Consider the following 14,246-nt stretch of genomic DNA (forward strand, 5'->3'; position numbering starts at 1 on the left):
AAATTATACGTTTTCCATAAAAATGCTTTTGACTTTCTTATACGCTTGACAGAAACCACAAATACATTGTTCATAATCAAAATACACTGATTAATTGGCCCGTTGAGTCAAATAGCTTGCCAATTGTAATAATAAATAAGGATTAATTTTCGGCGCGAAATATTTATATCTGAATGGGTGCTGACTTCCGCTTTCCAACCACTACAAAATGTCCACCTGTTTAAAGTGCGGAAAACCAGTGTATTTCGGTGAGTGAAATCATAGGCCGGCTTTGATAAAAGTAATCTTTCTCCTGCACAATACTACTATATGCCTGTAACCCTTGCATTGCATAAACCAGTTCAGAACTAGACGCTATATTTTGCCGGCAAGGTGGTTGATCACCTGACTGTCAACACAAGTCAAACTGCCTTTGATTTCAATATTTAGATTTTGAACAATTGTTTGATCGATTGATAAATTTTAGTACCACGTCTCGTCCTTGTAGATCTTTTCATTAATGCATGCAGCTTCAATCCTGCCTTAACACAAAAACCGGGCTTGTTTAATTTTACTGGAAATATTGTGGTTATCACGCAGGTGGGTATCCCGCCCACCTTGCTGCAAGATACCCAAAGGCACAGGCACTTGCATCACTGAGTATTCTACCATAGTCATTGGGCGCTATCCACTCTCAGCAGGCTGGCTGCCATGTCTCTCGATCTTGTGCCATACGTATGCTTTCATTATAATTTTGATTGGTCCATTCTTTCATGTTGTGTATCCATGTTGTTCTTGATTTTTCTTTCCTATGTTTTCCATTCAACTTCCAATGGCAACCTCTGCAAATTATCTTTTCTTATGCTGTGCCCAAAATACCCTGTAAGTTAATTTTCTTTTCTTGATTGTGTTTAGTAATAATCTTATTTTTAGATTATTAAATGCTTCCGCATTACTTTTGTTTTCAGTCTATGATAGTTTAATCATCCTTCGATATCCCACATTTCAAACATTTCTGTTTTTTTCATCGTTGATATTGTTAGTGTCCATGCCTCTAAGCAGTATAAAAGTGTTGACCAGATGTAACATTATTAATGGTACGCAGCCTTAGATTGATGTTAATGTTTCTTGATCTTATAAATATATTTTTTTTTTATTAATGTGACATGTGAATATATAAATATAAATCACATGACCTCATAGGCCTACAAGTCATTGAATTTTGTACATTTATCAAGAACATAAAGTTAAGATTATAATTATAACTAGAGCAAAAATCATAAGATATTAATTCTGATAGTAACAGTAGTACAGTAATATTTTATGGTACATTATGTGTACATTGTTTTTTTTTTGTCTGTAATTCAATTATTTTTGTGCCATAGTTTTCCAGATAATATGTATTTACAATAATGGTAGAGTAATATTAAAGTAGAAGCTTTTTCTGGGCTGTCATATGTGTCACAGAGCTTTATATATTTTACAGGTACCACCACACTACAATTTAACATTGAATAACCTTTTACACCAAGCACACAATAACATTTGTATGCTATACGAACACACTTTTTACACAAATTCATCTTCCATTTTCTGTCCAGAGATGAGATATCTTCGCAATGTTATGTTATATTGCTGCCAGTTAATGATATATTTGCAAAGAAAGTTCTGTTTATAGATATAAATGTACAAATATTTACTATCAGATTATTTAGTTTTGTATCATTTTTTAAAATCAATAAAGCAGCCATTCACTCATTTTGAAATTCTCAAATCACATACCCACATTGCTTATGAAGTTTAGCTTAGCATTCTTTCCACTTCATAAAATGTAATCTCCACTGTATATTCTATTCCAGCTGAGCGTAAGCGGTCACTAGGCAAGGACTGGCACCCTCAGTGTCTACGATGTCAAGAATGTGGCAAGGTTTTAAATCCTGGACAACACGCAGAGGTAAGTAACCCATTAGGAAAAATGCATGTGTACAAATGTGGAGGTCATTCTGACCAAGTTCAACTACATAGGACAATAATACAATTATTATGATATGTGTATATCTAAAAGAAAAGCATCAATTGTGTCTTGAACCCTTTAAAAGAAATGCATTTTGATAATGCATGGCCTTGGCACAGCTTCTTCTACATTACATGTATGATGTGTATTTATGAGGAATTATAGGAGACTTAATATGGGTATGGTGTATATATTTTGTTTGATTTTAGTTGCATTTCCTATAAAAAGTAACGGCTGTATCATTGTTATTATAATTATCATTTTTATCATTATTCTGATAAATTTATTTGTATTTATAATTTCAAATACATAGCATTGTTCTTGCTTTCTGTCTCAAAACCTTCCCCAAAGACAATTGAAAGAACCATGTACTAGGTTCTTTTTAATGGGAAGCTTTTTACATTTTGCTAATTTTAACGTATTTCCACCTATCTGTATTTTTATTTTGATTATTTTATCATTATAAAAAAGGTTCTTCATCATTGACAAAAATGCTTTGCTTTCCATGTCTCTATAATGGTAAATGTATTTATTATTTGCTTTAATTCCCTGCTTTATACCTATATTTTACAGGATCTTTAAGAAACTAGGTAGGATTGTGTTAATGTAGATATTGCATGGCTTGTTTTGTATATATGGGTTTTTTTTTTTATTGAAGGTTATAAGAACGTTAGTACCCCTGCATGTTTTATGTGTGTTGTTGTTTGAAGCACTTGGTTGAATGAATTAGGCATGTTGTTTAAATTATTTTTTCCTTGTATCATTTAGAATGAATTCGTCTTTTAGTGTGATGACAATTGTTTGTGATGTGTTTTTATATATTTATATATATGTCTGAAACACTAGGAAAATGGTCCCATTACAAGCACACAAAGATAGTTTTCTATATGTAATGTTTAACTGTTTATGTTGGTCTTTTTCAAATAACGTGATAGAATAGCATGTCTCCAAAGTCTCTCTTCTCTCTCTCAAATGCTGAGAGTACACAAAAGTCACACACAGAAGCTATTTTGTAGGTCCTTGTGACAAGTTGCTTGGTGCCGTATTGACATAAATTATTAATGGTACTTATATCAATAGAGTCTCGTGCAGTACAGGTTGTTGTTTATATCAACACAGCTATCTTATATTGTTAGATGTTATTGTGATAGTGTATACAGTGTTGTATCATTTACCTTTTTTAAACATTAAGTCACTGATTATTTTCATTATATGATCTTTTAAACTGAAATTAATGTTGAATTTAAGTAAACCAACTAATTGTTGGCATTTCCAATTGTCTGGATTGTATTAAAAGTTAATTTTCTTTTGGTTAAAAATGTAACTGATTTTTTAAAGATTTCTACATTAAATTGCTATCTGCTAATGAGCTTAATGTTAGAAAACAACACAACCAGGTGCATATTGGCTCTGTATTCAGTGGTTCCTATAAAATATTTGTAAGTCGGCAATGATAAATAATAAATGGTATTTTAAGAATATTGCCATGACCTCAACCAACTCTGTTATCTGTACTGCTACTGTTGCTTAGGGCATTAATTTTTCTTTAAGGACATTGTACAGTTCAAAAGAGACCACAAATATGTTTAAATACCATAGATACAGCATTCCTCTGATGCTAATGACTAATGTGATTATATAAGGAATAAGACAAGAAGATAAGCGTGTTTAAATAGCTGTGATGTGAGGACATCAGGTGAAGGAATCATATGTCTACTGATGAATAAGAACCTGAAAGGGTGGGTCACAGTGACAGAGGTATGATCTCTAGATTAACTTGTATTGGCAAGCTGCCAAGAGGTCATGGAGTCGGAGTGGATTCCATGGTTGTAACAAGGCACAACAAACACAATTTGGGAGTTGTTTTAAAGTAAGTTGCTGTGCTTGTGATGTAGCACAACCAGTAACTCAGCTGCACAAGGAGGATTGTAGTTTGAGATTTGAAAATTGATACTGTGAATGTGTTTTAAATCTGCAGTGGTGTACTGAATTTTTGCAGTCTTTGAACATAAATATATTCACAATCTTAAGTAAATCAGGAGAGGACAAATATGAGTGAAGAAAGTCAGATGTTCAAAAATAAAGATGGTTAAACCTCTGAATATCAAGATGAATATGACATAATCAGAATATATGATAAATAGCTAATACTACACATTAAAACAATATTCTGGAAAACCATCTAGCTGTTACTGTTGCAGACCTGATAATACAATACTTTGCAGTTTGACTCTCTCCCTTATGTGCATATCCGTTGTTATGACATTCTCTGTCAGTAATGTTCATCATATGCTCTACATTCAAATATCTTCTTTTTGCTTATTTTCTATTCAGTCTGTACTTACATTTGGAGTGTCTGTGCATAGATTTAAACCAAGTAGCTCAACAGTCCAAGATAAGTGTATTCGGCATTGAAAGTGGTCTCTCCCATCACTTTTGGCAATATATACTCCCCATGAAGACAGCATTCAAATATGCAGTGGTGTGTCCAACATGTCCGTGTACCAGTCATATTTAATATTAATGGTCGTGAACTGTGTGGTCTTTCCAACCATATCTGGACAACCCCTGACCCTGTGTGACATTAAGATATGCTAATTTGTATACTAATATATGTGTAAAGTGAAGCATCACTGAGTGCTTTTTAAATCCCATTTTCTGTCCATTTAAAAAGGTGACACTCTTATCAAATATGTAATAGCAGACTTCAGTATTTGCTTCTTGATTTTGAAAATATTATTTTAGATTTAATTGTGTTAGTATTTATGAAGGAATATAGTCTTCATGAGTGCAGATTAGGTGGGGGCAGATAATGTAGGTCACAATAACTATCATTATTCTAGTCTGGGACAAGGGATATGTTATCTGTGACATAAAGATAGTAATGATTTATGTTGTTTTTTTCAAGAGGCCTTTCAAGGGATAGTTGTATTAGATAGTAAGTTTGATAAATGTTTAGGTTACCACAATTGTTGATTTTGGAAATGTATTTAATTTGCAGTGGTGGGCAATGGAGTTTTGAGGGGGTATTAAAAAAGCAGATATTGATGACCATTTTAAAGGAATCAAATTGGAAAAAATTAAAAATTACTTACTTGTGATATAATTCTACCGAAAGTGTCACTAAGGGGGAATTTATACTTATATGAGGAAGAAAGTTTACTGGGTAGTAAAGATATCTTACTTTTCCTGAAGTGTTTAACTGGGAAATTAATGTAGTAGGAAAATTGGAAAAATTAATACATTTTTAAAAGGAAGCAAACGACATATTGGTTTACATTAACTTTTTTATTACGTAAAAAGTTAGGAATGCTTTACAAGTGACAAACTTACCTGCTACATCTATGAAAATTGCAAAACAAGACAATTAACAAAAAAAGTGCTCAAAAGAAAGAAAAACTTTTGTTAAAATCACAGAATAAAGACAAACAAAACTGCCAACAATGTGACATAGACAGAAGTGTGCCCTGTGAGATATCTGGCCATTGCATGTCAGCTGTCATCTCATATAGACTAGGGCCACGCAGATAAACATCAGAATAATACTGTCACTAGGGCTACAGCCACATTCAGACAGGTTTAAAAGTTGGACCAGCTCCCAGATGAAATGTGTCAAAGCACGACCAAATTAGCTATCAAATTCAGATGACTGAGACTCGTAAGTGTCTCAAAAATCTTACCTCTATTACAGAAGTGCACCAATGGTGTCAGACAGTGAACTGATTTTGCCTTGCCAAATAATTTGGTTGTCAATTTTGGTAAAACATCTTGTACATGAAACAGATTTCAATAAAAAACCAGTCTGAACTGAGTCTTAGCTAGCCTACACCTTACCTGTTTATACATATGTGTCACATTCAGAGAACCAGTGAGCGGGTTAGGTAAGGTAAGTACAAGTAAGTCACGTCACGCTGGATTATTTACACGAATGCCGCACTGACTTCTTACTTAATTGAATATTTATCAGTGTAAGTTTTGGTTGATGGAGTTTGCAAAGGGGTGGGTGTCGGTTAAGGATCTTATACCTTAAGCACTATGATATTTGGGATGTTGGCACAGTTTCTGTTGAATTTGTGTTGATCTTTATTCTACCAGTAGATGTCTTTAAAAGTTATATTGGTAATAATAGAAAATAATCATTTACCAAGGATTTGATACTAATTTCCTTAGTTACATAGTTAGTATTAATCAAAATGTTACATGTATATTAATGTATACTTAGAACTATTATATGTGTATTATGTATAGCTCTGTGGCATTTGGGACTCAGGTAAATGATATCTAATTTAGAAGTAATCATATTCTGTTGGCTGCATACTGCATATGTATCAGGACACACTGGTATATATTCACGATAACAGCTTGTGGCAAAATTTGTCTAATGATGTTGGATGGAAGGGTGTGTCGTGTTAAGAAGTATGTTATTATATGAAGCATTGTTCAATCCATTCTACCTTTAAACACTGCGTGACAAACACATTTTATGTCTTTTATGTGTGACACTTTTGAAAGGAGGTTATGTAGTATGATATGAGAAATATGTGGTGATTTTTTTCTATATGATTTTTCTGGAGATGTGGAGAATCATCTTTTTTTATCCTAAATTTAAAAACATCATCCTGCTTCAGCCAAAAGTAAAAAAGAGAACAGAATGACACTAGGCATTATATGTTCTTTTATTCGATGCTATGACAACTGCATGCATGCAGTGATTCCAAGCATAAAATACTGGTAGTTATTTTCCTCTCACTCTATCGTAATGTGCTCATTTTTCTTTAAAAGTCAAATCTGGGTAATTTACATTTAAAGTTCCCATTGACTGTGTACATTTTACGTAGCTTTGGCATAACTAATGGTTTTAAATTTACATTTGAAACTATTGGTAGCTACTGCTGGATGCTATGACAAAATTATTCCTGTTTTAAGGTATCAAAGGCATACATTGACCTTGTTGGCACATCACATCCAGTCTTATAAAATGGTATCATGTTAACTCATTGCTATGGTCTCCAAATGGTTGTTTTGTACCATATTATACATGCTTGCCTACAGCTGCAATAACATGTTTTAGTGCCGTCTGCCAAGTTCTGTAATGCCACTAAAAGGACGATTATAGGTTATATTTCAACTGTGGCATTGCTGCCATGTATTGCTTGGTAAAAGCAGACATTTAACAGTGCTGAAAGAGAAGATCAAATTATTGAAAGGAATGTTTTTATCTTAGGATTCAGAAGGCAAGTTTATAATCAAAATGCTAATTTATCTGAACATATACTCAACAGGTTGTGGTAGACAGAAATGTTTGGTGTATATTACAATGTAATCTGACTGGGGTAGCGCTAGCAATTTTTTTCACTTAGCCAAATCACCACATTTTTGTCAATTTGTTATCAAAATGGTTATAATTTGGCTAAAACATGTCAAATCAAGCCCTTTTTCTTTAGCCAATTTAAGTCAGTTTTAGCATTTGGCTAAATTGGCGAGTGTTAGCGCTACCCCAGTAGACTGACATCATGGTCCTAGATTACAAAAAACATAATGACTCAAGCCTATGAACCTAAGGTTTAAAAAAATCTGAAAGTGTGGTAGTGTCCTGTACAGTGGGATTTTTTAAACTTATAAGTACCTCCAGGTTTAAATTCCAGCTGTGCTTTAATCACTGACTCATAACATATATAATTACTTAATATTGCATGTGATTTAGGATGCTGAACTTTTTTTTTCAGCACCACGGTCTTCCATATTGTCACATTCCATGCTACAGTGCTTTATTTGGTCCAGAAACATTTGGTCACGGCACCTCTGTCGAATCACATAGAAACTTTGGCAAGAAGGAAGGAAGAATGGGTGATCAAGAAACGTATGTATAAACTGTATTAATTTTGAAGTGGTAAATTGATTTCATCTCTCTCTCTCTCTCTCTCTCTCTCTCTCTCTGTGTGTTTGTGTGTGTACGTATGTGATAACTGACTTGTTGTATAGATACTGAATGATAAGAAGGAAACGTAAAGGACTTCCCTGATTTACTTTTTCAAAGAATTTGTTTATAGCTGTTGTTCAGTGTTTGCAGATGAAAATGTAACAAAACCACAGGCATTTAGCTTGCAAAAAGTTTTTCTCAGTTGTTAGGGGCTGATAACTGCTGATAACAGATTTTTGTCAGCTGCAGTTGTATTACTTTTATAATATTTATAGACAAAGACTGCTGGCGAAGTTAGCAGAATACAACAGACACCATGAGGGAAAGAAACGGCACCTCAACAGCAAAATGGTAGGTGTCTCTGCAGGCACATGGCCAATAAAAGCTTGTTAAAACTGAACAGATGGTGTAGAAAGATTACTCACAAGGTTAAACCAAGGATCTACATTGCACTAGACAGGTCCTAGGTTTAGCCTGTTTTTTTAAGTTGAGTATTATGTCCATCTCTAACTGTTTTATGGAGTACATTAGAACATTATCGATGAGGCTAAGTAATACTTGGGTTTCAGCTAAATTTTGATATTGTTTCAGGTGAATGACCGTCTTGTTATTGAGGGTCTATTACAAGTGTACTGGGGTGTGAAAAAACCAATCCAGTTTAAGAAGGGAGAGGCTGTCATGGTGAGGAAGAAGAACCACCTTGCTGATATAATCAATGGATTTGCAGAGGCAGGTCGAAGTACTGAGGTGAGCCAGTTAATATTGTGTATGTAGCCAGACTCTTTAAAAAAATCTTTTGATTATTCTGGATGCTCTTGAGCTTTTCTTTTGTTTTTGCGATACAGTTTGATTATATTTTCCCAACTAGTTAGAATATTTCAATGAAAATTAGCTGAGAAATCATTTAATCTTATGATTGAATTTTTATTATTGGTATTCCAACGTCCAGCATAATGTTACATGCTCTGATATAAGTTATTGTCATATTTACTATCTGTTACTCTGGTTGTCACTGCTGATACACTGTCACAACTTATTCATTTGTACAAATAAGGAGCTGTATTCTATCATAGCTGTTGACTTTCCTACTGACTTAGCAGACAGTTGATCATCACAATATCTGTTAATTTTTTCTGTCCTATTTCTCTGACAAATAGAGTCTTTTCCACGGTCACGTGTCTTCCGCTAAATTATCCGTGGGAACGCGAGATTTTGCGGGATTTGAAGTTTCAGGGGGAAAGTGTGGAGTGTGAAACTGCAACGCCATATCGAGGAGTGCTCATTTCAATCTGAATTTTCAAAGTTTCGTAACATGTTATCACTTGATTTTTTTCGAAAACACATTCATGGGAGCAGTTGGAATAGAAATTAAGCAGAAGTACCTGATGACTTTTCAATGAAAAAACTAAAAACTTACCTCATCGACAGCAAAGATAGGACATTCGGTACTTTTGAAGTATACCCCCCACCCTGTAACTTCCTGAAACATTCATTTTTCAAACATTTTTTACAGTGTCTTTTGCACCTATGTCAAAGCTGTTGAAATAAAATGTTTTTGTAATTACCTGTGGTCTTTTTATTAGTTTTAATCACGTTTAATCCACCCCATTGAAATACAATGTGAAAATTTACATTGTAACCGCAGTCAATAACTTGCTGCGTTTTTGTTGGCTAACTCTACCTTATTTTATGTGAACATAGGATTGATACATTGTATACTTGGATTTCCTCTGTGAAATTATTATGAGCTACTTGTTCACATAAAATTACCTTAGAGTTAGACAACGAAAATGCGGCAAGTTATTGACTGCGGGTGTAAATTGAAGATTCTAACTTTGTATTTCAATGGGCTGGATTAAACGTGATTAACTCTAATAAAAAGTCCACAGGTAATTACAAAAGCATTTTATTTCAACAGCTTTGACATAGATAAACAATAAAATGTAAAAAACTGTTTGAAAAGTGAAAGTTACAGAAAGTTACAGGGTGGGGGGTATACTACAAAAGTACCGAAGGCCCCTTCTGCTCAGTGCCTTCTACTCTTTCCCCCTGAGAAACAGTCCCGCACAAAATGGCGTGAACTGCGCATGCTCACAATTTCGTGGAAAAGACTCTATTGGATTAAAAAAGGTTTATAAGAAACTTAATTCTTCTCCACTAGGTTGATTCCAGAACACTCCCTGCAGGTGGCATCTCTAGTCAAGAAACCCCTGCTTCCCGACCCATTCAAAGAGAACGCCGAGGTAGTTTAGATGATATAGACACTGGCGCATTAGCAGCTGCTGAAACAGTGGTAAAACGAGGGAGGAAGAACAAAAGAGAGATCAAAAAGTATAATACCATAGCCTATAGGGGTGAAACAGCCACCAAGAAATTAAAGAAAAGATACACAATTAATGGACATTTTTATAACCCAAAGGTATGTGATATGTGAATAAAAAAAATTAAATGAAGTAAGTATTAGCTGTCGTACTGTTATTGGTAGCTGCTCATTTGTTAATATAAGTAATGAAATTGTCATTGTGTTATATATCTATATGAAGAAAACTTCACCAAAGCTCAATATAATTTTTAAAAATGCAGTCTTCAGCTAAAACAAAATCTGCCCTTAACCTATAAGATAAATTTTAAAACCAACTTTTCTCTATGTAAATTTGATAATTTTTTTTATAATTCACTGTGTTTTATGGTACTGTACAGCTATATTTTTGTGTCTTTCAGACCAGTGTGTTTACCCCCACTCATGGCACAGTGACGGCAGTGAGGGTGTCCAGTCTGCTACCAGTCCACGATGTCATCAAGTTGCTGCTAGAAAAATTCAAGGTTGGTGCTGTATAAGTAAAAATTTTAATCGGAATATCATAGGCAAAATCATTTCTAAAAAACTGTTGATCTATGAATACTAGAAAATTCAAGGTTGGTGCTGTATAAATAAAAATTAAAAATTTGCTGAGAATACATTACGCAATCATACAAAAACAGTTGTTCCACAAATAATTGTTTTGAACTAAATAAGGCAAGTCATCTTGAAACAGTATGACAAGAAAGGTGATTTTGTTAATTATTTATTTGTAAGTTGGAAGCTAGATTAATAGATCAGAGCAAGAGAGGGTAATAGATTTTTGCCATTTACAGGTGGAAAACAGCCCAGAAGAATTTGCTCTCTATATTGTGAAGGACAATGGTGGTAAGTCCTGCCACTATAAACTCACACAAGTGCTGGGATTTTAAAACCGTATTATACAATATTGCCCATTTTATGATCACTCAATTGATTAAACATTGCAGAAAAGTCTGACAACAGAAGTAAGTAGTAGGAAAATATATGTTGACAGTATTGTCTTTCATTAATGATCATCCTTTTTCATTGTTTTTAAGCCTAGAATTAATTGATTCACTGACAGTTGATATCAGATTCCTCTTTTTTTCTCCAGAGACTAGGAAACTGGAGGAGTCTGACAGTCCTCTGATCACCAGGGTAGAGCTGGGTCCTGATGAGGATCACATTAAACTATTCATCATGGAAGATTCATCACAGGTTATCACACATGAGGTAAACATACATATTACAATATACAAAATGAAAAAAAAAAAAAAAACATCAGAGACCTGAAGTTGAAATTTTATTTTTGAATAAAACTCTAGGCACCTTTCCTAGGCTTTCTTAGGGATCTTTCTTCAATAACAAATCAAATTTTAACAAATAAGCTCAATCCCAGAAAATAATAATAAGGTAGTAGTCAGTTGGTGCTCTAGAAAAAACTGCATTCTACTAGATATTAAAACCATGAAATTTATAAGGAGATATGTATATTTATTGTGAGAATAATGAATTGTCATCCAGGTGGCTCAGTATTTAAACCTCCCAGAAACTGTGCTACTGGGGATTTACAAGAAATTCCAGGAAGAAGAAGAAAAAGAAGTACAGCGCATCAAAAACTGGTAATTGACGCTCTTGTCACTGTATTCATTTATACAGTGTGTTTACTGTAAAATAACTATATAACTAAGGGTTTAATTGTCAGTGAGTGTTGTATATATTCTGTAGGCTCTGTGAAACTCACCAAGTACTACAAAACAGTTAAATTTGAATATTTGGTTCTAGTTCTTTGTTCCTTTAGTATTATCCTGCAACAAATTTCTTTATAAATTAAACCTTATTCTCAGCATATGCCTGTATAATATATCATCAGTTTGTGTGGGGGCAGCAGGTGATTTTGCAAGTTTGCCAAGTGGTGCTTTTCCCCCATGGAGATCTTGGGATCACTCCTAACTGGACACCCTTTTTTATCTTTTTATTTTAATTTACAGGTACGTTAACTACAGGGAAGCTTTAAAACGTAGCATGATTGACTACCAGACATATCTTTGAGTGAGAAAGCTGAAATCCTAACTCCATTTATGTACGAAGACCTGCAGTTTCACTGCACTTTGAGAAGACTTTCGTAACATGATCTCATATCTAGATTCAGGCATTATCCATAATGTGGGCACAAGTAGTTCAGGACTTTAAATCACACCGAGGTTACCCAGTTTGGTGAAATATGTAATACATTAACCATTCCAACATTTATGTGATGCACATATTTACTATTATACAATTTTTAATTATGAAACTTTTGATACTTTGCAAAGTTTCATTTAAATTTACATGATCCTAAAGCAGTTACCACTGTTTGAGAGTCATTGGAACAAATTATTGATTTTTTTAAAGACTCATTCTGCATCATTAGAATAAATCAAGATATCTTTGAGTGATAATTAATATTCTGAAGGAGATGTTTTACCCAAATGCTGCTGTAACCCTTTTTTTTTTTTTGTAATATGTCTAGTAATAGCTGTTGTGTTAAAGTTACTGTTCATAGGTGCTCATAGAGTTACCAGTTAGTGATATTATGTCTGTATATGTATGCACTGTTGTTTTACATGCAATGTTGACATGCCTCACTTATTTATCAAGGGCAAATTTTTTTGCAAATGATCATATATTAAAAAAGAAATGTTTTTGTTTTGTTTGCTAAAAGCATAGGAATTGCATCTGTGTAAGCTGTCCTCTTTAAATCATGAAAACAAATCACATGCCCAGTATTTCCTATTATATATTCCTAAAGTTAACCTATCAACTGAAACATACACAACCTACATTTTCCTATACATGTAGGATTGAGCTATAATAAACTATATATATTTATTTATTTATTTATTGCACTTGAAATCCACACATTTTTTGGCAGCACACTTACCAGTGCCCACAATTTTTTTAATAAATATTCATACAATATATACACCATATATTAGACTATTTATGTACACTATTGTACACCACTCAGGAATGGTAAGTTAACATACATTACTACTGGTAATGAAAAGATAATTTATTATGGTTATACTATATAAAACTTTTAACAGTCAGTACAGTGTGAGTGTATGTATATGCAGTACCGTTACACTCCTATAACATGTTGTGTGACTGTGCTCGAGCACAAACAAGGACATACCTAGATGGGCTTAAAATGGGTTCTTCGCCATCTTCACACTTTGGGTTGGAAAATGTGGATCTGCTGGGTTCTCTTTTAAGCATGATTTACCTAGAATTGTCAATATTTTAATATATTTGTATCTGTTTATTAGTATGGTGTTTTGTAATTTGTTTTGCCTTACATGTAGTTAAGTTTGCTATAAGTAATTTTGTTTTTCATAAAATTTCCAATTGAATTGGTTGTTCAATGCATTAATGATTGTGTTATTGTAGTAGTTGTTCCAACATATAGGGGTTCAACAGTATTAATCTGGGTTATAAGCTGAGCTGTTTTAAAATATCAGATATTATCCTGTACATAAGTTTTTGTATTAATATGTTTTTTTAAGTTTCTCCCGTTTCAAAATTCTTTTCCTAATTATTTCTTATTATCTGTTTAACATGGTCACAGTTATTAAAATTCCTTACTTAGGCAGAAAGGAAATCCAAACTAGAGGATCAGAGAGGGGATGCCGCCTACAGATATTGTACCACTAGATGGAGTAAGCACATTTGTATGTAAAACAAAACTAGACAGCAAAGCTGACAAATATACAGACACCATACAGGAAACAAGGCAGCAAATCTGACAAATGTTTGGACATTTAGACCCAGAAAAGAGTGCACCAAATTGGCCAATTTTGATGCACTTTTACATAATGCTTTAAAACAGCATAATCACTCTTACCCTCTTACATTAAGTACTACAGGTAACATGGGCATTGAAAAACTAGCAAGTGATTCAGTTTCAGGAGCTTTAAAGCCACTGGAAATGCTTATGTGTGAATAAATATAAAAAAACTGTATATTTACTG

General features: G+C 33.6%; 1 protein-coding gene across 4 annotated transcripts; it reads left to right on the forward strand.

Moving 5' to 3' along the window:
* The first annotated feature begins 78 nt into the window (after positions 1-78).
* On the forward strand, positions 79-14,237 carry LOC106156069 (ras association domain-containing protein 2). Of its 4 annotated transcripts, none has more exons than XM_013531174.2 (11): positions 79-248; positions 1,839-1,933; positions 7,720-7,853; positions 8,189-8,264; positions 8,505-8,660; positions 10,075-10,332; positions 10,635-10,736; positions 11,049-11,100; positions 11,348-11,466; positions 11,758-11,855; positions 12,225-14,237. In XM_013531174.2, the coding sequence occupies exons 1-11, from the start codon at positions 209-211 to the stop codon at positions 12,283-12,285; spliced, it is 1,191 nt and encodes a 396-aa protein (XP_013386628.2). In that variant the 5' UTR covers positions 79-208; the 3' UTR covers positions 12,286-14,237. The 4 variants fall into 4 exon arrangements, with proteins under 4 accessions (XP_013386628.2, XP_086859239.1, XP_086859240.1 ...); XM_087003113.1 differs by lacking the exon at positions 79-248 and adding an exon at positions 288-861; XM_087003114.1 differs by lacking the exon at positions 79-248 and adding an exon at positions 2,567-2,583.
* Positions 14,238-14,246: the final 9 nt, after the last annotated feature.

Source organism: Lingula anatina, chromosome 2 (genome assembly GCF_051362555.1).
Source record: "Lingula anatina isolate TDL-2025a chromosome 2, LinAna3.0, whole genome shotgun sequence".
NCBI lineage: Eukaryota > Metazoa > Brachiopoda > Lingulata > Lingulida > Lingulidae > Lingula > Lingula anatina.